Source organism: Choloepus didactylus, chromosome 6, assembly GCF_015220235.1.
Source record: "Choloepus didactylus isolate mChoDid1 chromosome 6, mChoDid1.pri, whole genome shotgun sequence".
NCBI lineage: Eukaryota > Metazoa > Chordata > Mammalia > Pilosa > Megalonychidae > Choloepus > Choloepus didactylus.
Genome location: NC_051312.1, coordinates 69435804 through 69463468, shown reverse-complemented (window position 1 = coordinate 69463468; position 27665 = coordinate 69435804). Strand labels below are relative to the sequence as shown.

The 27665-nt window shown below is 48.8% G+C and overlaps 2 protein-coding genes across 13 annotated transcripts in view; both read left to right on the top strand.

Moving 5' to 3' along the window:
• The window catches only part of MICAL2 (microtubule associated monooxygenase, calponin and LIM domain containing 2), a 142490-nt gene extending 136043 nt beyond the window's left edge, over nucleotides 1–6447 (top strand). For 8 of the 12 annotated variants that reach the window (XM_037839952.1, XM_037839951.1, XM_037839942.1 and 5 more), the window contains 2 exons: nucleotides 1047–1135; nucleotides 2362–6447. In XM_037839952.1, the coding sequence (XP_037695880.1) occupies nucleotides 1047–1135; nucleotides 2362–2760 (488 nt within the window). In that variant the 3' untranslated portion in view covers nucleotides 2761–6447. The remainder of the gene's footprint in view (nucleotides 1–1046; nucleotides 1136–2361) is intronic. The other 4 variants (XR_005217438.1, XM_037839949.1, XR_005217437.1 and 1 more) reach the window with 4 other exon arrangements.
• Nucleotides 6448–14342: 7895 nt separating this feature from the next.
• Nucleotides 14343–27665, top strand: part of MICALCL (MICAL C-terminal like) — an 89545-nt gene continuing 76222 nt past the window's right edge. Inside the window, exons 1-4 of the mRNA XM_037841830.1 lie at nucleotides 14343–15288; nucleotides 18639–18822; nucleotides 22320–22486; nucleotides 26605–26679. Coding sequence (XP_037697758.1) covers nucleotides 22480–22486; nucleotides 26605–26679 — 82 coding nt within the window. The 5' untranslated portion in view covers nucleotides 14343–15288; nucleotides 18639–18822; nucleotides 22320–22479. The remainder of the gene's footprint in view (nucleotides 15289–18638; nucleotides 18823–22319; nucleotides 22487–26604; nucleotides 26680–27665) is intronic.

Genomic DNA, 27665 nt, shown 5'->3' with positions numbered 1-27665 from the left:
ACCTGTGTAGCACACTAAGCACATGGTGGCTTGTAATAAGGGTTTAATAAATGATCTATCATCATCATAATCATCACCATTATTTGTAAAGTATATGTAAATATACTTTTTATATAAATATAAAAATTATTAAAATATTACAAAAATAACCATAAAATATAAAATTATAAAAGTAACCATAATAGTATCATCTTTGGTAGTACCCTACCAAGATTATGGATAAAGCTTATTGGAATGAGTGATTATTTTCTAATTTTCAGCGCCTGATAGTTGCACTTTCATAGGTAACGAGAGGTGGTGTATAGCATAGTGGTTAGAATCCCGAACCCTCAAACTAAACTGCCTGGGTTCAAATCCAGACTGTATGCCTTAACTCGCCATATAACCTCAAGCAAGCTGCTTAACCTCTTGGTGCCTCAGTTTCCTCAGCTGTAAAGTGAGGGTAGTGATAGTACTTGGTCATTAGGTTGTTGTGAGGAATAGTGCTATTCCTACATGATTGTCATTGTCACCATCACTGTGTGATATTCTAACAGGGAGCAAGGAAAGCTTTCTGGAGGTGCCCAGTGGTTCTGGCTAGGACCACTTACCAGAGCCAGTTACCCAGGATGTGTCTTGTCTGGGCCTTTTCTGCCCCATCTTTGCTCCCACCCTTTCCCAGTCTTCCCCACCCCGGGGATCCCAGAAAGGGAGAGGAGCTAGGAATGGGGTTGATGTGCAGAGCTGCCATTCGTGGGACAATGAGCTGGTCTCATGAAGACGCTTGGCCTCCACTGGGTTTGGGGATGACCCGAGGATTTCAGCCCCACCCCCAGGAGTCCCAGTCACTGGAGCCTGCCTCTGAGGCTGCCTCATCTCAGTGCCACTTCTTTAAGGCAGGTGACAAAAGCTGTTTCCCAAGTTTGAGACCATCCTGGGCTTATTTCCATCATTGGTATTTTTGGAACTAGACAGTGGCAGGCACTTGGCTTGTGTCTCCTGTGGCTCTAGATTACAGGAGAAAAACCTCTGTGTGTATGTGTGTGTGTGTGTTTCTCTTTTTACAGGCAGATTTTATTGCAAGTCTCATTTCGTTCACTGCAAAAGCAATATCAAGCAACGGAAGAGAAGGGCAGAATTGAAGCAACAAAGAGAGGTATGCGTTATCTCAAAAGTGCTGGTGAAACAGGGAAGACTCCTTGAAAGGGGAAGGTTTTCAGGGTTCCTCAAAGTTAGGCCAATTTTCTGGCCCTGAAAGAATTGAGACTCACAGATAAAGAGAGAGCCTCTACTTCCTTGTGCACATGCTTCCTTTGCCTCGGTCTGTTCAGCCGGCCTGGGGTTTGTCCCTTTCCAGATGCCAGCACCCAGGTACGTGGCTGTGCTGGCTTCGGGTGAGAAGCCAAGAAGGGCTTTCCCACTAGGTGCTCAGCCACGTGAAAGCCACATGGCACCTGTGGGGCTGGGGTCCACCTGAGCACAGGGCACTGCTTGCAGGGATGTCTGCTTTGGGGCAGACCTTCCATGGTTTCCGAGTTCTTTCTCTAGACTTTTGACTGTCAGCAAAGTGACCAGCCCACAGAATTGATGGGCAGCTTGTGAAAGTGCCCCTGCCCCCACCACCTCTTAGCAAATACCCTTCTCCGCTACTTGACTGATTACTCCACCACCAACCAGAGCCCACAACTTAAAACTTTTCCTTTGATTTTACGAATAATATAGGCTCAATGTAAAAGGCAGGGTGGAGTGGGAGGGATAAAGGAAACTATATAAAGGAGGAAAGTTAAATCACCCATAATTGCTCTACCCTGAGAAAACCATAATTAACATTTTGTAACATTTCCTTCCAGTCTTTCCTGTGTGAATATATTTCAACTTAGTTGGAATCCTCCGACATGTTTATATCCTTTATTAATTGTTTTAAAAATTCCTTCAGATCATAATTTCTAAAACTTGTAGAAGATTTTATTCTATAGATGGTTGATAATTTATTTAACTAGTTCCATATTGGTGGGCTTTTATGTTTAATATCCTTACCTAATAAATATTTTTTGCAATGACCATATTTATACTCATAGCTTTATCCATATTTCAATTATTTATTTAGGAGACATCATTAAAAGTGGGGTTGCTAGGTCAAGTGGCGGGCGTATTTTGAAGGCTCATGAACCCTATGATCAATTTGCCCTCCAGAAAATTGGGCCCATTTTCGGAACCTCCTTTCAGCAGCAAATGGGGGGCTGAGTTCATTTTGGGGGCTGGTCGCTGAATGCAGGGTCTGGCATGTTCGATTTTTATTGGCTCTGTTTAGGCCTGCTTTGATGGAGGGGGTCATCTGTGAGACTCATGGGCTAAATGCCCTTGTTTTGATCTCTTTCTCAGGAAAACGAGCGGTGGAAAGAGCAGGAAGCCCCTCCGCGAGACCCTCCCGCCGAAAGCTCTTGCGCAGCTGCAGCCATTGGTACGCCCGAAGGCAGCCCCCCAGGTATCACCACTTCCTTCTTTAGGAAGGTGCTAAGCTGGCCTCTCAGGGTGCCGAGGGACCTGCGTGACGTTCCCCGGAGGCTGCGTCACTGGATGCAGGGGCTCCTGCACAACGCCCGCGTCCATATCAGGGACAATGCGTACAACTACTGCTACACGTACGAGCTCCTGAGCCTCGGGCTGCCGCTGCTCTGGGCCTTCTCTGAGGTCCTGGCCTCCATGTACCGGGAGTCCGACGCTTCCCTTGACAGCATCCGCAGCTGGATGCTCAGGTGCTTCCCGGTGAAGCTCCGCTGAAGCCCCTGGCCTGCCCACAAGTGCCTTCACATTTCCAGAGTTGAGACTGGCGTGCTCGCCTACGCCTTCTTTAACCAATTAACTCAAAGCCAAAGAGTTTCACGTTAGCCACCTCTGCCTGGCCTTGTCAGGGTGAACGTCTGCTCACCATGCTAGGACCAGGGACGACATGAAGGATGTTTTTATAGCTTTGTACTTTTTTTAAATGCTTAAAACGAGCCATATTTCTGGGTTTACATTTCAATTTTTAACTTTGAATAAGCCACGGGAAAGCATTTTTCCTGTGAGTGTCAATTTTTCTACACACAGGTTTGAAGTTTATGGCTGGTAGTACAGACCCCTTCAGCATTGCAGTGAGTTGTAATAGCCACTGCCTGCATAGTTAGCAATTTGGGATATTATATAAACAAAAGTGAAAATGCCATCTCCTGACCAGTGCCTTTAAATTTATGTAGCCGGATGCCACTTGTCAGCAGGGGCAATTTTTGCAACGTGAAAGCGTACTTCTTTTAGAAGAACAGAGTAGAAAGGCAGAATGGAAGTAAACTTACAAAAGCTCATGGGAGCATGTAGTTGGCTGTAATCTGTCCTCTCAGAAGAAGGACTGTTTTACTCCCTTGGTTTGATATAAAATACTAGCTTCAAGGTTTTTTTCCTCCCCATTCCAAATCCCAGCCAAATGATATAGAACCACAGGGTTTGAACCAGATTGCTACAGATATACACTTCCCCTTCCACTAATGAGCATTGCAGTGAGAGCTCATGGGCACTTGACCACTGGGAGCCCTGTCAGGCAATGCAGTGCTGAAGAGGGGCTGTTTCAGCTGGTAGCATTTTAACCCCGGGGGCTCCCTTTTTAGGACCCCCAGCCCTGGCTGCAGGCTGAGCCACGGCCACACAGGGCCCATACCATCCGACTAAGCAGAAGAGTCTGCCTTCTCACACACACCCTTTGTGACTGAGGATGTTTGTCAATAGTTCAGGGTGTTGCTGGGAAGCATGGCCTGCTCAGTGAGCCTCGCCTGCAGACATCCTGGCTGCTCAGCCGCTCAGCTGCCATGACTATTTAGTCAAAACAGTCAGAAACCATTTTCACACCATCTTAGGAAAGAAATGTATCTGACCTCCAGGGGGAAGTTTCACTGTGTCTTGACTGTCAGGGAAGGTTGGGAGTTGAAGCTGCTTATTGACTGATTCAAAGGAAATATGCCCTATTAAGGGCAAAAAAATGGGCATTGGGTCTACCTGCCTTCTTCCCCTGGGTGTCTGGAAGAGTCCTGGGCTCTCCCCACCCCACTCTGCCTGGACATGCGCTATGGCAAGGTCTGGTTGAATAATTGAGAGGCTGATAGACAAAGGCCTTCTACTGTGCTAAGTGCATCCAGAGTTTCTGGACCTAAGATAGTTCTTTGCAGCTGCCATCACTAGAGCTTTCCTCTAGATGAAGTAAGAATGGAGCCTGGTGTGGGTCAGGAGCCAGAGGTCTGGGGAGCTTTGAGGTGATGAGTTTTATAGGCGGGGAGGGGGAGTTTCTACCAACACTTTATTGCAATCCTCGGGGCATGACCCAAGTCATGGGAACCGGTGCCTCTGGCCTTGTTGAAACTGTTTGCACGCTGATGACATGCATTGCATCTTTGCCCAATTTTTACTGGAATTTTGATGTTCTGCATAGTGGGAGGAACCCTTGACTCATTTTATGTTTCATTATAGAAAGTAAATTCTTGAGATCATGATGTTAACTCATGCACAGCTTGTCATGGTTACTGTTATGATCGTCAGCTCAGGGTGGGCTGAGATGCTTTGTGTAATGCTCCGTGAAGCCAGAGTTAGTGTATCTAATAATGTCACTTATGGCCAGGAGGAGACTGGTTTCAGTTACTCTAGTGAAATGGGGTGTGCCTGTCGGAAGCCTGAGATGTTTGTTTACTCTGAGACCTTGAACCTTCCTGGTGGGCAGCACCAAAACACATGGGTGGTCCTGGGTGGTGGCGGGGAGGTGAGCCCCTCCAAGCCTCTAAAGCATATTCAAGAGTGAACATGAGACACTTGGGTAAAATTGAGGCAGAGAGAATATTGGGAGTCAGGGTGCTCTGAGGCCATTTGATCTCTGAATAGAGTATATGGATTGTTGTCCTATGCAAACTACATTCATCCACTCTATTATAAATAAGCAGCTGGTCACTACCAGAAAGGTTCATCTCCCTTAAGTAAACAGTAACTTGTTGGGAGAAGTTTCCCTTTTTTTAAATGGTTGCCTTATTTTCAACACCCGTGCCTTCCATGTTGTCAGTCATTTTTCTTTTTTCTACCAAACTAAGTTCTCTTTTCTGCCTTTCTCTCTCTTTCCAACCCTTACACTGCGGCCGTCAGTCCGTTTCAGCCTTCCAGTGCTACACCCACTTCTTGGCTGACACACTTCTGCTCTGAGGTGACTGGTTTTCTTGCCAATTTCCAGGAGTGGTACTAACCCCTAACTTGCTTTCTGCACCGCGCCCCTCCCTCCTATGGCACCGGTTGCGCTGTGAGTGTCATGCACGCTAATGGACTCGTTCAGTGGCATAGTCGTTAACAATACGGGGTGGGGTTCAGCTGGAAAGCTGTTTCTGATTCCATCTCCCTCCCAGCGGGCACCTCCAAGTGCCCACATGCATGCCCCACCTCTCCTCCATACCTCAGCTGGCCTGTGTGCATGCTTTTGCAGTTTTGTCTACAAAGCTACTTACCTTCTTGGGAAGGTTAACTCTGCCTGATTGGAGACAGTTCCATAGAGGGGCCTCCGTCACCTTTGAAATGTATGCTTTTGTCTAGAGGCCTCTGACAAAGCTCATTCATGACAGTGTCTTCTTAAGTTGGTTCTAATACAAAGATTATTAATGTCATTGATCAAACCATAGATGACTCTTTTTGAGGGGATTAAAAAAAAAGCATACTGCCAGGCTTCATCACAAACTTGATCCCTGCTCTTTAGACTGAACACATAATTCCAATTATTCTAGCAAATCCTTTCTTTGCCCTAGCCTATGCAATCGATGCAAGGGTTTTGCTGTAGCTCCTCTCATCTCCCTTGGCTCATAAAGCCCCAGATGATGTGGAAGCTTCAACGATGGCAAACCTTGTCACAGGTAAGGGATGTCTGAGAAATGAGTCAGTTCAGCTCCAAACCTGGACTGGCCAATTTAAATGCCCCTGTAGCTCTGCTCAAAACATTTTCCTGCTGATTCCTTTACCTGGAGTAGCAGAACAATCAAAGTGCTTTTCAAGAGAAGCAACACACCAAGTAGGGAGAGCATCATAGGCCAGACCTCACCTGTCCCAGCTGCAGTTGTTTTCTGTCCTGCATGTGGCGCAGGCCACCCTGACCTCTCAGCCTGTGTTCACAGCCCTGCATGCTGCATCCTTTGCTGCACTGGTGCAGAGCCACGCCAGTAAGAAGTCGTTGCTCTTGTCTTATCTTTTGTTGCAGAGCCTCCCTCCCTTTATAGAATGTCAACCAAAGCGTGCCCTCCTCCCTGCTCAGCCTCCTCTTTAGCTAGCCTCCCCATCTCATAGCAAGACATGTTTGTGACCCCCGGTGATCATTTACAGTGCCACACAATACCCTGTATTTTGCACACAGCAAACAATGTTTAGCTTTATTTATGGTATTTGATGCTGTAAATGGAAATAAACATGATTCTTTATAAAGCTCATTGTTTCCTCTCTTCTTTGCCGTGGAAGCTTCTAAAACCTCAAACACAGGGATTGGTTTAGGGTCAGTCTTCCCTAAACTGCTGGCGGGACTTGGACTTGTGGTGACCTAGGGCTCTCTGGGGCTATGCTGGAGCACTTTGAAAGGAAATATTACCCAGGGGTAATATTTGAAAATGCCACCAATGGTCCGGGGATCTCTTTCTTGAAATCTTATTGTACTTTTCTGTTCTGGATGCGGGGCATAGCTGGGTGAGGGTCAGTGTCCCCTCAGCTATTAGGAACAGACTGTTGACAGCTACTTGCACCCATTTGACCCTGTACATCCCAGCCATGGGGCCTATAGGAGAGCTTTACCTATAAGCCTTACACTAATTTAGCTTCCTATATAGCAAAAGTTGCTCTTGACAATTTTATGCCAGAGAGCAATCTGAATGATGCGTGAAAGGTAAGGAGGTGGGACTGGACATTTGTTTCAGGATATCTGTGGGCGTGGCATGTGTGTACTTCGGATGGAGAGCCATTTTAGATCCTAAGAGATTTCTCCTCCCTGCACCAAAGGCTCAGGTTATTCACTGTCTTATGCTGCGAGGCCCTGCCCACGGGAGCACTCTGAGTTCAGCAGCAGAGCAGCCTGTAGCCCAACTCCACACTGTGTTCAAGGGAAGGATTTGGAGCTTCACTTGGCTACCCTGTGCAATGCCAAAGAAGTCTTCCCTTTTCTAGACTGGTCCTGCCCTCCCTAGGGTGGGCTGCCTGCCATTGCCAGGCATTTCTGACACCGCTTTGAAAAGTCACCTGTGAACCTCATGAGGGCACTTGCACCTTCAAAGGGCTTTTTCTGGGGCCTTGGGCTCTGATCCCAGCTACTAACACCTGGATCTGCCTTCAGAGCTGCTTCAGGCCATGGCTGAGGTCCTATACTCTTACCAGGCAAGATCCTCTTTCCCTTCCCAGCAAAGAAGGGTATTAGGGACTGGAATTCGGGGCCTGAGTTGGGCAAGTAACTCATTCCTTTATTTATTCACCAAGTATTTGAAGAGTACCTACCATGTCCTCAGCATTTTTCTAGGTTCTAGGATACAGCAGTGAGCCAGACAAAGTCCCTGCCCCTCCCTGCGTCTTCCATAGCATCTATTTCAGTGTTGCTGGACTAGACTTGATTATTTTATTTGTTCATTTGTGCATACACTCATACATTTATTCAACTAATACTTACTGAGTGTCTGCTATGTACTGGGGATACAGAAGGGAAGAAAATAGACAAATATCCCTGCTTCCATGGAGCTCTGGTTTAGATGTTTTGATATGACGTTGGATTAAAGCAACATTTTCCAAAGTGTGGCAGTGGAGCACTTGCCCCAAGGGTTCTCTCTGCATGAAGAGTTCCATAGTCACAAAGTTTGAGAAATGTTTTCTACTAATCTTGCCAGTGCTTCCCAAACCTTGGAGATTCTCAAGATCCATTAACATGTTAAAGTCTCTGAGGAGTCATCTAGTAAAGAAGCTTAATTAACTTTGTTCATGGCAGTTCTCCCCTCCTATTTGGAGTGTTTTTGTTTTTTTTTCCTTTTTCCATATTACATTTTACATAAATGGTGTTTGGTCTAATATCTTTAGTCTAGAAACACTGGATTAAATTCTTAAAATAAAAAAACATAAAATAATAGAATTAATTGTTAGATCATGGGGTGATAACTTGCTAAGCATTAAAGCTTGTAACAGAAAAATTTACATTGGGAAAACCTGACACCATCTGACTATATGCAGTTTTAAAACAAATGTGTAATAATTTAAATGAAAGTAAATAAGCAGTCAGAATGAGGGAGAATCTGCATTAAATATAGCAAAGAAGTTCTTGCTATGATATTTAAAAGTTCTCTCAGATAAGGTATTCCCGGGCACTTGGCACAATGTAGGTGACTAATTAATATTTGTTGCTTAGAGACCCACTGATAAGTGGGCAAATTTATCAAATTTTAAAAGTAAGCACTAAAAAAAAGGCACTTGCAAAAATGTTCTTACTTGGCTTCAAAGAAATGTGAATTAATTTTGCTGTATCTACTGAATAAAAAAAGAAGAAAAAGAACTAGATTATAAGAAACATTTAAACTAATCATTAGTATTGAGTAAAACATAACCACGTGTTTTGGAAAGCAGTATGGCAACAATTATTGAACTCCATAAAACAGTTCTGACCTCTTGGCCCAGTAATCCTGCTCCAGGGAATTTATCCTGAGGAAATAATCGAGTAGAAGAAATACATCTCTGTGCAACTTGAATATTAAGTAGAGTAAGCGGGTCAACCACAGTGGGTGGGCTAGTCTTTATTTGTGTGAACTCATTCCCTTCTAAAGCTTTTAAGAAAATTCTTTAAATAAGTAAAAGAAGTTACTGCTTTAGAAAGCCCTGGAGCCAGCTGTTATTTATCTAGCATTTTCTCTGGGTAGGCACTCGACCAAGCAGTTTACTTGTGGAACCTCATTACTTCCTCATGGCAACCTTGAGGTGGATCCTGACATTACAGAAGTTCACTGATTAAAGAGGCAATCCCAGAGCAGTATCTTCCCCTATAAAAGAGCAGAGGTACCCATGGGATCCTTCCAGGGAGTCAAGTCCTGGCTTTAAGGGGAACCTTGGTGTGTGGTGAGGGCCCCGGACCTGGGTGCAGAGACCCGGCTTTGGCTTCCAGCACTTTGTACTGACTGAGTGGCCTTGGGCAAGTCCCGCCTGTGAACGGGCTCACAATGCCTCTGGCATAGGGTTTTGTGAAGGTAGAATCTGTTTACGTGCCCCGAACCACAGCTGGCACAAATGGCAGCACATGGTAGAATATCTCTTTTGCCATGCTCTAGATAGTACTTTCCTGAATTTGTGCAGCAGGGAGTGCCCTGGTAGAGACTTTCTAGATCAGCTGGGGCTCGGCATGCCTGGTGGGACATATTCAGGTTGCCAGGTGGGACCATCTCTGTCCCTCTGGTTTTCTGATTCCCCAGCCCTCTTGCCAGCAGCAACTGACCACCTCTCATCAGAGCCCCAGGCCTCAGCTCTGGAGCCCCCTTCCCTCTAGCCACCTGTCAGCAGGACTTCTGTTTTGCTTTAGTGAGTGTTTGAGTCTCAGCAAAGAGGGAGCGGAGGCTCTAGGTCTGTTTCCAGCTGCCCACTTGACTTGGAAATGGGCACTGCTTGGAAATGGGCACCTCAAACTTCAGTGTCCAGTTTTAACTCCTGATCTTCTCCCTGGAACAGGCTCTACCCTTGGCCTGCCCCGTTACCAGAAACTTCTTGTTGCTCAGCCCCAAAGCCTTGGAGTCATTCTTGACTCTTCTTTCTCTTGGCCCCATATCCAATCCATCAGGGAATTCCATGTCCATCCAGAATCTGCCCCTTCTCTCCATTTTCACTACCACACTGGTCTCAGCCTCCATCACCTTCTTCTGGGTTATTGCAAGGGCCTCCTATCAGGTTTCCCTGCTTCTCTTTTGCTCCCTTCAACCTATTTTCAACACAGCAATGGAATGAGCCTTTTAAAATGTAAATCACATCACTCTTCTGTTCAAAACTCTCCAACAGTTCCCCAGCTCCCTCAGAATTAAAGCCAAAGGCTTACAAGGGACTCAAAGTCTATATGGTCTAGCCTGTTACGGTGACCCCTTCTCCTACCCCTGTCCCCTCACCCATTCTTTCCTAGCCACACTGGCCTCCTTGAGCACCAAGACACTCTGCCTTAAAGACTTTGCACTCTGTTCCCTCTGCCAAGAAAGCCTTTCCCCCAGTATCCATGTGGCTGACCCTTCCTTCTGTTCAAGCCTTTGTTCAGATGTCTCCCTCTCACTGAGATCCACCCCGACCATCCTACTTAATACTGCAACCTGCGCCCCCAGCACTTCTGAGCGCCCTTACCCTATGAGGCATCGTGCCACAGCATTTGCCACCTTCAACCATATTACATAATTCACTTATTGATTATGTTTGTTTATTGTTTATTTATGTTTTCTCCCTTGTTAGACCATAAGCTCCAATCTAATATTTGTAGAATGAACAAGTGAATGGGAGGCCCTGGCTTCTGGTCTGGACCTGAAACTGGGGATCATGCAGCCATCTCAGGCTGGGGACAGTCTTGCAGGCATCCATTCAGGGTTCAGGAGGGAGGTGTGGAAGAGAAGTATGACATCCTGTGTCCCATGATCTTTGCAGGGCCCTTTGCTTGATGTGAGAAGGGAGTTTTGATTTTGCTTTCATTTGGCCTTCCAAGGGGTGTAATCTTCACACAGTGTCTCCTGGCAGAGCTGAGACTGCGTAGCGTGGGGAGTGGGGAGGTGTTCCAGATGCCTCTCTCAGGGAGCAGGCCCGTGGTGGGCAGCCCAGAGCAGTTCCTGCTGATTCCCCTTGGACCCTTGGGTTTCCAGGCCCAGGCAGCTGGGGCGCACTCGTCCCCTCACCCCTGCACTGTCCCCTGCCTGTGACCCCAGCATCTATACACAGGAATCCAGGTGTCAGGTGTGAGCTAAATGAAGCGTGGGGTGGGGAATACTACAGCCCTGGGCTGGAGGGTGGGGCTGAGGCCGCCACTGGGGGCCCCACACCATGGGGCATGGATGACTCAACTTGCTTTTGACCTCCTGAGTCTAGTCAGACCTGCAAATGCCTGTAACTGAGACCAAGAGAGAGGCTACCTGCCTGTCCACGGGGGACCAGGGAAGCAGGGATTGCCTGAACCCCGGACAAAGAAGCTGACTCTGCCCCCTTCTCCCCCCACTCCCAACCCACACCCGGCCCAGCAAGGCCAGGGCATGTCCCCCGGCCATGGGCACACTCACATGGACCTAGGGGAGCCTCAACTGCTCCCCTCTGCCCGCGAGGCAACCTGTGATTGTATGCTCAGCACTTTGCTGTGGGACCTGCCCGGGAGGGAAAGACAATGAACCCCGAGGCTCCTTCCCTTCCTGCTTCACTGGGTGCCTGTTGGGCCTCCTTCCCAGCAACTCACAGGGCTCCTCCCCAACCCCCGGCCCCTGCCTTTTCATTCAGAGAAACTTGGATGTAGATCTGACCATGCCCAAAGCAGGAGGCTTGGAGCTGGCTGGGCATTCTACCTATTCGTGGCAGGAAGAAGGGGGAAGGAAAAAGTTAGAGTCCAAGGACTAACACCCCAAACCTGCTGTTGTTAGCAAAAGAAGAGAAATCCAGGTCTCTTGCTGCTTTGGGGCCCTCAGAGCTGTAGGGAAGAAATCAATCCCTGCCCTCCACCCCCACCCCAGTGGAAGAGCCCGAGGTGTTCAGAGGGAGCCCTGCTCTGAGCGCTTATGTCCCCACCTGTGGCTGACACCTCCTGGCTGGTGTCTCATCCTGCATCCGGGATAAGGTTCTGTGGAAGGAACCAGTCAGCTCTGCAGAGGGCCATGGGGAAGGGGACCGAACTGACCCATTCCCACACCTGTTGGAGAGGCGCAGGGTGCGTTCCCTCCTTCTGGTTTCCATTTGGTTTAATTTAGTTGTTTTCTGACCCAAGGCTGCTGCAGCAAAACCTGTCTGCCCTGTGTGTATACTGCATGTACACTCATCTGCACACAGATCTGCTTGCTCAGCCTGGAGAAGTGCAGCAGGGCAGGCAGCCAGGCCTCATGGTGGAGGGGACACAGAGATCCAGGCTAGCCATCAATTTATTTGTCCCCCAAAGGTCCCTGGAAACTAGAGTCCCCAAAGAACATCTTGCAGAGTTACTCTTAGAAGCCCCCTGGGAAGACAGTGGCTTTGTCTTTGGATACCTGTGCTGTCTTTTAATAGGCCACACACTGCAAAGAACCTTGGTATGGGCATTGACAAATCTCCCTCCCAGGGCAATTTTCACATCCTCCAACAGTGCGTAGAGGGACTGCCTGCTGTAGGCCCTTCCTAGGGTGCTTCTCCACCCCTCTGGGGATTAGTTACTGTCCCCTCCCTCATCACCGTCCATCTTATGGGAGGGGGAGGGCACTGCTTTATGCTCAGCATCTGGGACATTTGCCTGTTTGCTCTCAGATACATTCCCGCCCTTCCCCTGCTCTGCTCTGTTTTAGAGAGGTATAAACCCTGACGGCATTTCCCAGGCTCTCTTGCAACTGGCTTCCTTGTTGGGTTTGACCATTGGGGAGCTCTGGTGGGATACTGGAGGGCGGGACAAAGGAAAAGGCCAGGGTACTCCTCCCATCTCTGCACCCAGACGTCCAGGATGCCTTCTCCATGGTGCCACCTCCCACTGCACAGCCTGTGGTCCTGACTCCCACGGGGCAGCCCCTCCATGGAACCCGCTCCCACCGGCCTCTGGTACCAGTGGTTCATCCCTCTTTCCCTCTAGCCAGTGGCTTCCTGCTGTTGCTTGTCTTTGGATTGTCTCACAATCCCATCTGGCTTTCAGCTCTCCCAATCCCATTGTAAATAGTTTCCTGTGTTAAATTGCCTCTGTTGAACTCTCTGGCTTGGACTCTGTTTTCCTGACTAGATTCTGATGCACTTAGTTTCTCTGCCATCTTTTCAAAATTTTTATTCCTGAAACAATAATGGGCAAGACCACAGGGGGAATTTTCCAAGCCCAGGGCCAAAATCAGACAAGTAATATAACTTCTCTGAGCCTCTGCTTCCTTATCTTACAATGGCGTTAGCAACAATACACAGGAGGTTGTGTTGCCCCGTCGCCTCCCGTGAGTTGAGTGGAAGGTCTCCGTACTTGGGCAGAAAGCAGGAGCAGTTACCACCAGCAGAACTAGTGCAGAGGCCTCACCCTGACCCTGCGGCAGGGGCCTTGCCAGAAAAGGGCCTGGGACTTGGCTGTGGGGGCTGGTGTGAGGCCGGACGTCTCCTGACACCGCCTGGCCCTGCCTTCCCCCTGCATGTATGTGGGCTGGACCTCGGCACTTAGAATTTCTGGAGCCTTGTCTTCCCCCAGGGAGCAGGTGTCTAGCCCTGGTGCTGAGAGGAGAATGAAGCGCTCAGCTCTGAGCAGACCTTCCTGACAGGAGGCCGATGGCAGCTGCCCAGGTGGTGGTGGGCTCTCCTCCCCCAGCAGCCCCTGCCTCCACTGCAGTCCTGGATCCTCCCTATGGATGCAGATGAATTCAGGGAACGTCTAGGACAAAGAGCGGCCGAGCCTGGGTGGATGGCGAGGGGTGGCCGCTCATGCTGCACCTTCAGAAGTTGAGAACAAAGGGGCTGTGGGTGCCGGGCAGTGTGGGTGCACGGCTCCGGGGCCCTCCCCCAGCTGCTCTGTGTCCCCGCTGCAGTGGCGGTGGCTCCCAGCACTGTGCACTCACTGGGCGGCCCTGCCTGTGTCACCCCCTCTGGACTCCACTTTCTTCCACTCATGAAATGAAGATGCTAGTGGCTTCCTTTCAGTGTTGTCAGGATGTTAGAGATGAGGAACATCAACTGTAAACAGGCACGTAGCCACTCAATGGTGAGTTGGTGCTGCTTTTGTTATTGTCTTTAGTGTTACTTCCATTACTAGTACTAGAACTAGCACTACCGTTACTAGTATGAGCAAAGGGGACAGGAGCCTTCAAGGGAATGGAGAGAGGCATCTGGAAGTAGAGGCTTGAATGGAGAAATTTCCTCCTGGGGGTGGTGCTGCACCCCAGACACCCAGCTGGAGCCCATGGCAGGCCCTCAGTGAGAAGGGGGTGCATCTCCTCCTTTGGCCTCACTAGGTGAGGTGGGGGGGCTCGATGGGCTCAGAGGAAGCACCAGCTTCTTACCCACAACAGTGCTGCCTCTTGGCATCCCCCAGTCCCTCCACTGACGTCCAGCCTCCACTAGGAGAGACGCTGGCCCTGGTCCTGCTGTACCAAGGGACGATCAATTGGTCAATCCATGCCTCCCCCATCCCAGGAGCCCAGGGAGCCAGGCTGAGCCCTTACCTCATGCCTTCCTCCAGTCCTGTGGCAAAGTCATCATTCTCTAGGAGGAAGAAAGAGAAAAGCAGGACGCTGGGGTGTTCCTTGCAGGTTTGGGCTGGTCCCCGAGGGATGGGGGGCCATGGATCTGACTGCCACAGCCTGGTTCAGCTCCACTTCCTGCAGCCACCTCGTCCTGGCCGTGCTGCCTCCACCCCTCTTCTGTACTCCCACCATGCATGCTCATTTTTTAGGTTTCCTCCAGGTTATCCTAACTTCTCACTGGTCTCCCTCTCTCCTCTTTGCGGGTCCTCCAGTCCACCTTCCACTCTGCAATCAGAGTGATCTTTCTATGAGGCATGTCTGACAAGCCAGTCTGCAGAGCTTAAAGCTCTTCAGTGGTTGCTCTTGGGGTGAAATCCACCCTTTAACTTGCCATGCAAGGCTCTTCTTGGTTTGATGTCAATTCAGCTGTGCACCACTGGTTTCTTCTATATATACCTCCTTCCATCCAGCACACGGACTTATTTTCTGTTTCCCATACAGGCCATGCTTTCCCACCTTGGAGCTTTTGTTCACAGAGTTTCTTCCCCTTGGGTGCTACCACTCTCTACTCTATGTTCAAATCCTACTTGTCCTCCATTGCCCAGTTAAAATAGCACCTTCAACCCAAAGTGTATACTGCATAGAGGTCAGATCTCCCTGATCTCCCTTCTTTACTTTCTCTACTTCTTTATTAGATGTCCTTGTGAACATGCCTTATCTCCCCTGCAGAACAGAAAGAGAAGCTAGAAGGCAGAGACTGTGGCTGATTCATCTCCAAATCTCCAGCACAGGCCTGGTTCAGAGGAGAGGCACGGGTAGCACCTGTTGACTAAATGATTATTTGGGCACACAGTTCTCAGGCACACATGCCTGTACCCAGATACAACCCAAGTATTGCATCTGCTCTCTGCTACAATAATTCTAGGTAACAAACCTCTTGAACCTCAGAGGCTTATAAGCATTTATTTTTCTTGCTCATGGGTCTGCTGTTTGGCTGGGTGTGCTCCAGGCTGTAAGTCCTAGGGTGGGCTGGGCTGGTCTCTGGCTGTAGGTTGGCTCCAGGTCTGCTCCACGTGCCCTCAGTTGGGGACCCAGGCTGAAGGGGCAGTGGCCATTTGGGACAAGCTCTTCTGGGGGAAAAATGGCAGGAATGTGAGTGGACAAGTCAAATCAGCAAGGGCACTTAAAGCCTCTGCTCACAACTTTCCACTGGTCAAAGCAAGTCTCATGGTCAACACTCAGGTCAATTGGGCAGGGAAGTATCCCCACCTCCTCTAGAGGGAAGGAATGCAACACCACAGGACAAGGTGCAGCTCTGCTACAGGGAGGAAGTGAAGAACTGGGGACATAGTCCAGTCAACTGTCCCAGAATAAAGGTCACACATAGCATCCACTTATGGCCCTGTTGTGCTCACAGACACACAGACTGGTCCCCATCCTCTGGTGAAATATATGATGGTGTGTCCAGTGTCTTAACCTCCCTGTGCTTCAGTTTTCTCTGCAGCAAAATGGGGATAATAATAATACTTTCCTCTGAAGGTTGTGTGATGTTTAATAGACTTAATACATGTAAAACACTTATATGATTCTCAGTACATATTGTGTACACAATAAAAGTTAAGTACTTTTGTTATTATTATTATTATTGTTATTATACATAGCCAAGCCTCCAGTTATAACTCCTGCTCCTCAAATGCCTCCCTTTCGCAGTCACACCGATGTAGAAGCAAACACACATGTATACACAAGTAGGCACAGACATCAGGCGTTGCAAACTGGCAGCCCAACTGGCCGAATCTGCCATAGGCATGTTTTGTTTGAACTGTGCAATATTTTAAAACTTGAGGCATTTCACACACGCAAAAATAAAAATAAATAAAAATTTCTTGAAATAATTGGATCTGCCACTGCTGAGCCCAGGTCCTGCAAGGATTGGAGCTCTCCCTTTGGGAGGGGAGGGAGAGAGACAGATGAGTCAGAGGTGACCCTAGGGTTTCTGACTTGATAGGAGCTTGACTGAGATGAGAAATGCTGGGAAAATGCATTTGGAGGGGGCTGAGTTCTGACTGAGGATATTACCTTCAGGGTACCTGGGGGACATCCAGAAGTATTCTCAAAGCAGTTAGATATGTGGATCTAAAGCATCAGAGAGAAATCTGGGCTGGAGGTTATCTCGTGAGTTATCTTTACAGATGATAAGTATAGTCGAGGAGTAGGTGACGTTGCCCGGAGAGACTGTGTGGGCTGAGCAGATGCTAGGGCTCAGGTGGAGCCATGGAGGGCTTTAAGGGTGGCTGGAGGACTGGCGGCTGAGAGGAATAGCCCGAGGGTGAGGAGAGAAGGTGTCCCAAGGAGCAGTCAGGGGTCACATGACCAACTGCTGCAAGAGGGTCCTAAAGCCCTGTGAATGGCATTTCACAGCAAGGAGGCCACTGGGGACTGAGGAGTTTGGGAAAGCAGTGGAGACTTAGGCAGGATAATAGGGGATTGAGCACTGAGTGATTAAGAGGTGAAGAAGTGAAAAAAGTGAATGTAGTAAACTCTTCCAAGAAGATTGGCTGGGAAGGATGAAGAGAGAGTTGGCTGGGGCCAGGGTGGGGATGGGATTAAAAAGAATAGAGGCTTCAGCATGTTTCAACACTGATGGGAAAGATCCAGTAGACAAAGAAATCAAGGACAGAGGGTCAAAGGAGATAATGATCCTTATGGGGGGTGCCAAGTTGAGAGGGAGACAAGCTCAGGTGAGGTCTCTGCCTTAGAAAGGAGGAAGTTCACCTGCTCCACTGTGGCCACAGAAAGAAGGGATCACCCAGCTAGTTCAAGGCCAAGATGTAGCTGGGACTCAGGCTGCTGGTTTTGCTCACTCATTTGTTCATTCATTCAACAGATATTTACTAAGGATCTACTCTTTACTGGTCACAGTTCCAGCAACCAGTAAAACACAAAAATCACCGCTTACCCTCTACTCATAGGAAATAGATAATAAACAAAATAAATACGAAAATTTCATAGCTTATTAGAAGGCAATACGTGCTATGAATAAACATGAAACAGAAAACGGCAGCTCTGAGACTGTGAGAGGCAGATTTAAATGAGAGGATCAAGGTAGGCCTCACTGAAAAGGTGACATGGAGGCAGTGAGCACGCAAGCCCTGCATTTAAGTATCTGGGGAAAACCTGTCCTAGATAGAGTCAAGAGCTTGTGCAAGGGCCCTGAGATGGGAGCATGCCCAGAGCATTGGAGGAACCCCTAAGAGGCAATGGGAATCCTCTGAGAGAGGGTGTGGTAAGAGGGAAAGCCAGGAGACCAGGTAGAAGCCTATCTCTGTAATCCAGGCAAGAGATGACGGTGACTGGGAGCAGGGTGGTAGCCGAGAAGGGGAGGGGGGACTGGATTCCTGATGTGCTTTGAAGATGGAGCCAACAGGAATTGCTGATGGTTTGGAGTGGAATATGAAAGTAAGAGAGAAATCAAGGTTGACACGAAGGTCTTTGACTTGAGCAACTGGAAGGCTGAGGTTCATTCACTTAAGTAGGGTGGATGAAGCAGGTTTGGGGACAGGCAAAATGAAGAGTTCAGTTTGCACATGTTGCTGTGTCTACGAGACATCCAAGTAGAGATGCCAAGTCTAGGTTCAGGGGAAATGTCTGGGCTGGAGTCATCAGCATCCAGGGGATATTTAAAGCAATGAGACTGGATGAGATCATCAAAGGCATGAGTATAGACAGAGGAGAGATTCAAAGACTGAGCCCTGGAGCTCTCCAGTGTTACAAGATCAGGGAGAAAAGGTAGAACCAAGCAAAAGAGGCAAAGGAGACAGCCAGAGAGAAAGAGAACCCAGGAGGCTATACTGTCCTAAAAGCCGAAGAGAGGAACTGTTTCTAGGAGGACGTCAGCAGGGAGTGATCAGCTGGGTCAACTGCTGCCCGAGTGTCACTGTAAAATGAGAACTGAGAATTTACCCCTGGATTTAGCAACACATTGGTCACTGCAATTTTGATGACATAGTACAGAGGCCTGTGGGGCCTGGGGTGGACCCTCTGACCATTTCACAACCCTCCCTGGGATTAAATAAGATGATGTGTGTGTTCATGCCCTGCCCACAAGTGTGTGCTGTCAGTGCTGGGACATCTGGTGGGTTTCAGCTTTGGAGGGTCCAAGTAGACCCCAGGCCTGCCCTCAACCCCAGCATCCTGCCCAGACCTCTGGAGGAGCAGGTGCCCTGCTGGGGCCGTTCATTCCCACCATCTCTCTAGATCCTCTTCTCCTCTCAGCAGATGAGCCAACCTCCCCCAAGAAGCCGAAGAGTGTCCCTGAGCCAGAGCCCGGTGATGTGGAAAGTGAAGCCACCTCTCCCCTGTCCTCCGAGTGGACCTCAGTGAGGATCAGCCCCGGGGGGGACGCACTTGGGCAGGACGTGCTGGCCGTGCGTGTTCTGGTCACCAGCGATGACAGCAGGTAGGCTCAGACTGCTGGGAGTGGGGAGCACGATGCAGGATCTGTCCTTCTCTCCACTTACTTGCCGTGACCTCTCTGTACAATATGGGACAATAGCAATACCAGTGTCCTAGAGAGCTGTAAGGATCAGAGAACTAATATATGTGAAGTGCATACAGCAATGCCTGACATATAATAAGCACCAGAAGAAAAGGGAAAGGCTCTGGCTCTGTTGCCTTCTCCCCAAAAGCCCGTGTCATGCAGATTTCAATGAGGGGTGCATAGTGGGTGTCACCTGTCACAGGGAGGGGGTTCTGTGGGGCCCTCACACTGTAAGAGAGTGATGCCTGGTGATAGGGAGGCTAGGATGGGGAGGGGACATAAGCAATGAACTCTGCTCCCTTAGATCAGTATTTCTGATCCTCGCCACCTGCACCAGAATCTCTTGGAGTGGTAAGTAGAAATGCCGTCTCCAGGTCTCCCCCCAGACATACTGAATTCATTCTGGAAGTCAATCAACAATAGATATCAATTGCTTATTATTTACCAGGCTCTGAGGATATAGCAGTCACGAAGACAAGACAAAGTCCTTGCTCTCTCACAGGGACTGTGAACAAGTAAATAGCTAAAAAGAAAACTATCACACATGTGCCAGGTAGAAAGGCAAAATGGGGCATGCAATAGAATGACTGGTCAGCTTAGACTGGGTGTGTATCAGTTACCTATTCCCACCATAATGCTGAGTAACAAACAACCCCCAAAATTAGTGAATTAAAACAACCACCCGTCATTGCCCTCTTGATTCTGCAGGTCAGCAGTTTAAGCTTGACTCGGCTGGGCAGTTCTTCTGGTCTCCTCTGGGCTCCCTTGTCTGTTTGGGTCAACTTCCCAAGTCTGGCTGGCTGTCAGCTGGGAGCTGGGGGCTGTTGGGCCACGTGTCTGTCGTCATCAACAGGCAGCCCAGGCTTGTTCATGTGACCCCAGGAGGAAAAGTGTAATCATGCCCGGCCTCCAGGGCTCAGAACTGGCACAGTGTTATTTCCATTGCCTTCCTATTGGCCAAAGCAAGGCACAGTCGAGTCCGGATTCATGGGATGGAGAAGTGGACTCTACTCCTTCATGGAAGGAGCCACAAAGTAATGTTGCAAAGGAATGCGGATACGAGGAAGGGAGTGATTGCCCCATTTTTACAAACAACCCACCACAGCCTCCCTGAGGATGTGCCATTTAAGCTGAGAATGATTGAAAGGGGTCGGGGTTATCCCAGCAGAGCACAGCTAGTGCACAGACCCCGGCAGGAGTGTGCCTGATGTCCCTGAAGTAATAGTGAGAAGGCCAGTGTGGCTGGCACACAGTGTGGGTGTGTGGGGGGGGGGGGGGGCGGGAGGAGAAAGGGTACACCAGAGAGTAAGGCTTAGATAGATAGGCTAAGGAGTTTAAATTTGATCCTAAGTATAATTGAGAGCCTTCAGATAACTTTTAAGTCAAGGAGTGAATCACATTTATGATTTTCAAACACCATTGTAGCCTGGTATGGAGTATGGATGGGACAGTAATGGATGAGGTGAAGACAGGGAGACCAGTCAGGAGCCCGTGACTCAGATGGGAGATGAGGTCCTTGGACCAGGGCGAGAGCAGTGGAGATGGATTTGCTGATGGATTGAATGTGAGGGGTGAGGGAAAGAGAAAATTCAAGGGCAACTCCCAGATTTTGACTCGAGGGACTGAATGAATGGTACAAGCATTTCTAGGGTTGTCTCGAGTTGGGGAAGGGTTGGGGGAAGATTTCAGGGAAGATGCAGGTTTGTGGAGAAAATCGAGAGCTCTGTTTGGGACCTGCCGGCTTTGAGATGCCTATTAGATGTCTTTGTGTAGATATCGGGTAAGCAGTTGACTATGTAAGCCTGAAGTTTCTGGGATGCAGGGCTGGAGATGGTGATTTGAGAGCCAGTAGGGTGGAGAGACTATTAAAACCAAGAGATTGATAAGTTTCTTATGGAGTAAAAGCATCTTATAATAAATAAGGAAGAGCTGGGGCCCAGGAGAGAGCTCCAGTACATTTCACCATTCAGTGGACAAACAGAAAGACTACAAAACCTACTGGGAAGGAGAGAAACTCCGAGGGGAAGGCTGCAGAAACTTAGAGAAGAAGGAGGGTGTGGTTCACCATCAGAGGCTTCTTAAGAGTTGAGTCAGATAAGAACAGTGAAGTGGCCTTTGGATTTTCCAACCAGAGAATTATTGTTAAACTTGGCAAAGGTGGTCTCAGTGGAATGGTAGAGTAGAAGCCTAATTAGAGTGGGTGTGGGGAGACTGTGAGGGGAGAAAATGGAGACTGTAGTAATAGATGATGGTTAATGAAGTCTTGGTCATTCTGGTGCTGGAAAGGGGCCTGGGAACATGCATCTTAACAAGCCCCACAGGTGATTCTGATGCACACAAACTCATGAGAACCACTGCCTTGGAGAGCCCTGAGCAGTCACAAAGATGTAAAACCAGAGCCCAGAGAGGGGAAGGCACCTGTTCAAAATCACACAGCCTTCAGGAGGCTTCTAGATTTCAATTAGGTAATTATAGACTCTTTCTGCTATAAGAGGCAGAAATCCAACTCAAACTAGCTTAAGTGAAAAAAAGGGACATGCATTGGTTCATCTGACCAGGAAGTCCAAGGGTGATTCTCACTGCAGGCATGGTTGGTTGCTCTCCGTAGCTGCCTCTCTGCACGCTGGGCTGGCAACAACCTACAGAGAGGCTGTCCTCACACGGGGGGATGCTTACATCAAAATCTCAAGGTAGACCTCCAGGAGGCACTACCATGTCACATGCCCACCTCTGAGACAAATCTATGAACAGAAGTTGGTGCCCCAACCGCCCCCGCCTGGGCACTTTTGTGGATAGAGTCCACATACGCACACAATGGACAAAAGGCAGTAACCTGGTGGAAAGAAGGATGCTGGATTTATATTTGTATTTATACATCTCACTGCCAGACAGGTGCTGTTCTTTCCTACCCCTAGCACTGTCCCCCAGCCTAGGACACCTGCTGTCACTTCTTTGCCACCTGAATTTCTGCCAATTATTTAGGCCCAGGTTAACTACTACCTCTTCTACACATAGTCCTTTATGTTCCCCCATCCATTATGGGAAAAGAGGAAAGCAGTATTTAAAAATCTGAAATGTTAGGACCACGTCCCTGAGGATGAGCTTATTTAACCCCAAAGAGCTCAGGGGTCAGGCTGCAGGGTGGGCGGAAGTGAGAGCGACCGGTCTTCACGCGAATAGTTCATCACACATTTGCTGGGCTTTGATCTCCTGACCTGATCCAAGTTTGCCTCAGGGCACTGGGCACAGAGGTAAATAATGCTACCGCTTTGTCCAGGGATCCCCAGGTCTGCTGCAGGTGGTGGTGGGATGGGGCATAGTGTGTGTGTGTGTGTGTGTGTGTGCACACACGCTTGCAGGGTGGGGGTGGGGCATTCCAGGTACCCCCTTACCTGCTGTCTCCTTTCTCCTTCCAGCTCCGAAACAGAGTCTGACTGTGGCGGTGAGGCCTCCACTGCAGAGCCCTGGGAGGAGGGACCCTGGTGGCCAGAACCCCCACCCTTAGCAAGGCCCCTCACCCGGCACAGCTCCCTGAAGGAGGCGTTCTCTCCACAGGCCCCAGAGGAGTCCACAGCTATGCATGGTGAGCACAGAGCCTGCCTGGGCTAAAGCCAGGCTTACTTGATTCTGGGGCACAGGGAGGGGCAGTGGAGACCTTACCAGCAAAGCTTTTCCTCTGAAGGACCAGGTGACTTTAGGTCTAGCCCTCAGGAGCAGAGGCTGTGGGGCTGGGACCTCTGGGGTGGGCCTGGCATCCCCGCTCCCTGAGACACTTTGGAATCCCGAGTGGGAAGATGGCAGAGGTGCCGGGCTGGCTGTTTATGTCACAGGCAGACAGAGGGGCCCCCAGGACCCCTTTGCCTCCTCAGTCCAGCATTCCATTGCCCCTGAGGGATGGGAAGAGGGTTCCATTGCTCTGGGAAAACCTGCAGCCCTGGGCAGCAAAGGAGAGGTCTGCTGGGGCCACTGGGCACTTGCCTCTCTGGGGCAGCACCAGGGGGCACTTACCAGGTGCTTGGGGCTTGTAGATGCACTAAAATTTCACATACATAATAATAAATGCACTTTCACTGAGTACCTGTAATTGGTCGGGGCTTTTCACATGCATGTCCCCTTGGAATCCCAGGATGATCCTGAGGTGAGTCATCTTAAGCCCGTATTGCAGTTGAGCTGATGGACGGAGTGCTTTCCTCGCTGTCTCATAACTCGTAAGTGACAGGTCCCAGAGCTGAGCAACTTCACACCCTAATGTCTGGCTACTTAGAAGTAGTCGTCTTTAGCAGCACAGCTTGTTTTGAGAAAGGTGGCCTTGGATCGTGTGTTTTGAGTCAGTCAACAGCAACTTGTGACCAAATCACCTGATATCTGGAGTGGGAAGAAATAGGCTAACAGACTTGTCACCCTCAGGTCCAAGAGACTGAGCCGGTGGCCTTAGCCGCCCAGTGCGAGAGCGGGAGCGCACCTTATCCTGCACCGCCCTCTGGTGGCCAAGAGGAGAATTTACGCCTTGTCCTTGAATGTCCTCACTAGCAATGAAGGTTTTGAAGGAAACCAGGCCTGGGGCTGGAAAACTCACGTAGATGTTTCTAAATCCTGAGAACTCTGTCTCACCCTCCCATGTGAGCCTTTTTAAATGAGAATAATTTTTAGTGAAAATGCATTTGTTAAGTATTATTTTGGGGGCTGTCCAGAAATGTTTGGGACGGGGGTTAGACCCTAAATTGACAGAGCGCTGCACTGCGGCCCAGCCGTGGCCCAGCCTCTGGTGATCACTTGAACTTAGAACATCCCTTTGCCTACCCCGGCTTCCAGTCTCCCATTCTGTATATACAGACTTCCTGCCTTTCTCCTCCTCCCTCCATTTCTCCTTTATCTCTCTCCCCAATTGACAAGGGTTTTTAGGCAGCTTACAGGAAAGACACAAGACAAAACTGTATACTACGTATATGAAAACTAAAGCCTCCATATCAGGTTAACAAAACTACTTCGGGAGGTATAGAACTCAGAGAGGCGGACCAGTGTCCTAAGTGGTTGCTTTAGTTAAATTACATATTGGATTCTGAGTTCTCTGGCAGTCACAGTGAAAATGGAAACACAGACAATTATTATTGTCATTGTTCCCGAGGAACAAATACATTAGTTTCTCAGAGAGGGCAAAGCTTTTTCTAATGCCTAACTCTATAGACAGTTTCTGGCTCATTTCAAATAGATGGTTTCGAGAAGGGTATTAGATCATGTCTTAAATAACGGCTCCTCAGAAAAAGCAGTTATCATCTTCCCGGCCGTTTCCCAGAATCTCCGTTGCTGGCAGGTTTCTCCTGGGGGTAGGGGGTGGGTTGGGTTGAGAGAACAAGGCAGTGTGGCTAAAGCATTTTAATTTCTGACAGTCCAGTTTAATCACAGGATAAAATATAGAGTAGATAGCTGAGGGGATAGATTGTATCACTTTCAAACAATTCCCTGTTGATTTAGTTTTTATCAGTTATGGTTTAATGTTTAAAAGGCTGATTCTCGGAACTCTCACCTTTAGAGGTTCAGGTTCAGAAGGTCTGGGGCAGGGCCAAGTATTTGCATTTTGTATAAACACCCCAGGCACTTCAATGTGGATGAGCCACATCCGACACTTTGAAAATCTCAGAAAGGCAGTTTCCTAGAGAACCTGCCTGGAAGAATTAGTGGCAAAATGTGCCCCTAAGTAACTAAATGAATTACGTAATGGATTGGGTTCTTGAACATAAACCAGTTAGAGTTTGAATGGCAATCTGCTCAAAAATTATTCTGGTTTAGAAAAAATGATATTTATACATTTTTTCCTAGCAATAACTTGATAACAAAATAGTCCACTGGTCTATGGAGCCTCTTACTAGTTTGTAACAGTAAAACAGTATCAGCACCATACACCAAAATATTTGCCCTCCTATTGCTTTTTGCAGAAGGCCATGTACCAAGATCTCCAAAAGTGCTGCCACAGTGCTAAAATAGAAGCTACAAAGAAGGGAACAAGCCCTCTTTATACTACTTAAAATTATTGGCTCAAATCATTTCTCCCTCCCCTATTGTTCCTACTGAGGTTAAGTGTGTGCACGTGTGCCGTGAAAACACCAGTGATGGAAAATCTCTGTGAAATTTAGCCATTTCTAGGACGTTCCGTTCCACATAGTTAAAAGCTGAGGGGAAGCAATAAGAACATTTTATTCTTCATCAACCTTTTATTCTTCTTGAGGCATTTCCCCATAGGGTGATAAGGAGGGTAACTTCGGTCAGCAGAATGTAGCTGAGTTGAGGCCACTTGCTTCTCATGCAAACGTGCAACCCGGGAGACCCTGAGCTGCACCCTGGAGGGTAGAAGTGGACCTACAGTGGGGAGAATGTTCTGCCAAGAAGGCTTTTGTAATAAGGAGATGAGGAGACTGCTCTGCACCCATCCACCAGGCTCCTCCTCAGCCCCACAGAGTTGATTCTGAGAGCAACTTGTGGGATCGAGGACCTGGCAGACAGAGCTGCACGAAAGTGTCTCCAAAGGCAGTAAGTGAAGGAGAGCAGGCAAGGCTCCAGGAGGCTGCAGGATCTTGTCCTGGGACCATCAAGCGGAGGAGAGGATCATCCAGGTGGTGAATGACACCTGAACATTCCCAGCCTGGCTGATAAGAGCTGATGCCCAACTCTGAGAACCGGCAGGAAGTGGAATTTCTGGGACTGTTTTCTTTAGAGAGAGAGGGTGGGCCAGCTCCGCCTTGGATATAGAGAGTCCTGTATTCAAACCTTGCCCTTCCACCAGTCTTGCGTACACAGATCCCTCCCAGGGGCTTTCTCTCCTTCCATGCCTCCTGGCCCCTCCCTGTGTGAGCATTTGGGAGCAGAGTGTCCCTTCCCTCCATTCTTTCTCTCGGGCTGTGATGGAACCACAGGGGCCTGGAGCCCGAGGCTGGAATCTGAGGGCCCTGCAAGACAACGGGGTACACATGGAGCCCACTGTCCACTCTCACAACCTAAATGGCCAAGACCCATTTTCTTCTGAATATTCATTTTTTTTCAGCCAATTCTCAAAGCCCAGCTGGGAAGAAGGGTCTTCCTAGTACACGGTGTCCTGTAAATGGGTTTCCATTGGAACTGGGCCAAGAGGATGGCTGGTCCGGAGGTTCACTTGGAAGTGATTTCCAAAGGGTTTGGGGGCTCTGTGTGGGGAAGAGAGGCAGAAAGTAGAGCTTGCTGCAGCTTCCTGGCTTCAATCAAAGCAACTCCAGTTTTTATCTATTATGTATACAGGACATTGATGTGAGATCTCACTTTTGAAGAACAGTTCTGCTAAAAAAAGAAAGAAAAAAAAAGAAACTATATATATATGTATATGTTTGTGTATATATATATGTGTGTGTGTGTACACTTTTTAATGACCACTGAATTAGAATGAAATTTCATAACTTGAGGCGTTTTCTGAAAGAAGATAGTGCCGGTCCCAAATCAGGTTTTCAAATAATATTTGAGGAATGAAAAATTTGGAGGTGTGTGATGTGGTGATAGAGAGGTGGGATCTGAGAGGAGGAGGGGACTTGGTCTCAAATAACTATTAGTCTACTAAATTTTGGTAGATGGGCTGTAGGAGAAAATTTTCTATTTACTTTATACATTTAATGGACAGTCTCTCTCTGTTTCCACCCCCCACCCCCCACCTTCCCTGCCTGTTTCTTTCTTTGGCGGCAGCTCTGCAGCGGGCCAACAGTTTCCAGGCTCCAAGGGCAAGCAAATACCAGAACTGGAGGAGAAAATTCCAGTCAAGTGAGTCATGAGCCCTTGGAGGGTGGGCAGGAGCCCTGATTAATTGCCAGGGGCCACTGTGTGCGTTCCTTACATAGTGTCTTCTCTGACGGTGTCTCTTGGATGTGAGGGAGGGGCGAGAAAAGAAATATAAGGTCAACCTTATTTCCACTTTTGGTTAGAGGAAGCATGTTCCAGGGGATTCCCCGCTGTCCCCTCAGCCCCCCAATCCAGAATCACAGAGCCTTAGGATTCCACTATTTCACCTACAGGCGGCCTCAGCAATCATCTGCTCCAAGCTCTTCTAAGCATGAATGGGGAAACTGAGGCCCAGGGACTCTATATGTCCTGGTACTGTATACTGCAGTTGTCAGGGGATATCAGCTTAATGACCCAATGCAATTGTGGGAAAAGCAATGAGGAAGGCTAAAACCTACCTCTCCCACTCTTTTATTTTTCTGAGCAGGCCTGGGTCACAGCATCCTGGGGAAGAGCAGGGGGGCTGAGTGAGAACCAGGCCTGCGGCAGGTGCCAGAGCGGCAGGTGTCCACTAGGGGGTGCGCAGTTACAAGGGATGCCCTCCCTGGGCCCATCCTGGAAGAGGGTGGGACATTCCTTCTAAGTCCATGCTGCCCTCCACTCCCCCTGCAGCCACACTTCTAGCAGCCTTCCCACCTTGCCTTGCATCCTGGGAGAGGCGGACCTGGGAAGGCCTTGGGTTATACAGGGGTTTCTGCAAAGAAATGTTTTGCATTTGGAACAGAACCCTTATCTTCGTTCCTTCCAAGGCAATGCTGACTCCCGGCCAAGGGCCAGAGATTCTCTCCCGGCAGCCCCCCCAGGCAGGCAGCACCTCTCATTCTTTGTCCCCACCCCACCCCATCCCCAATCTAAAATGACTTGAATGGCTTTAAAGCTCTCAGACAGTGGAGAGTGAGGAGAAGGAGGGAGTTAATGTTTGTTGAGGGCCTGGCTAAGCTTTTTCCTCCCATTGTCTCATTCTCTCA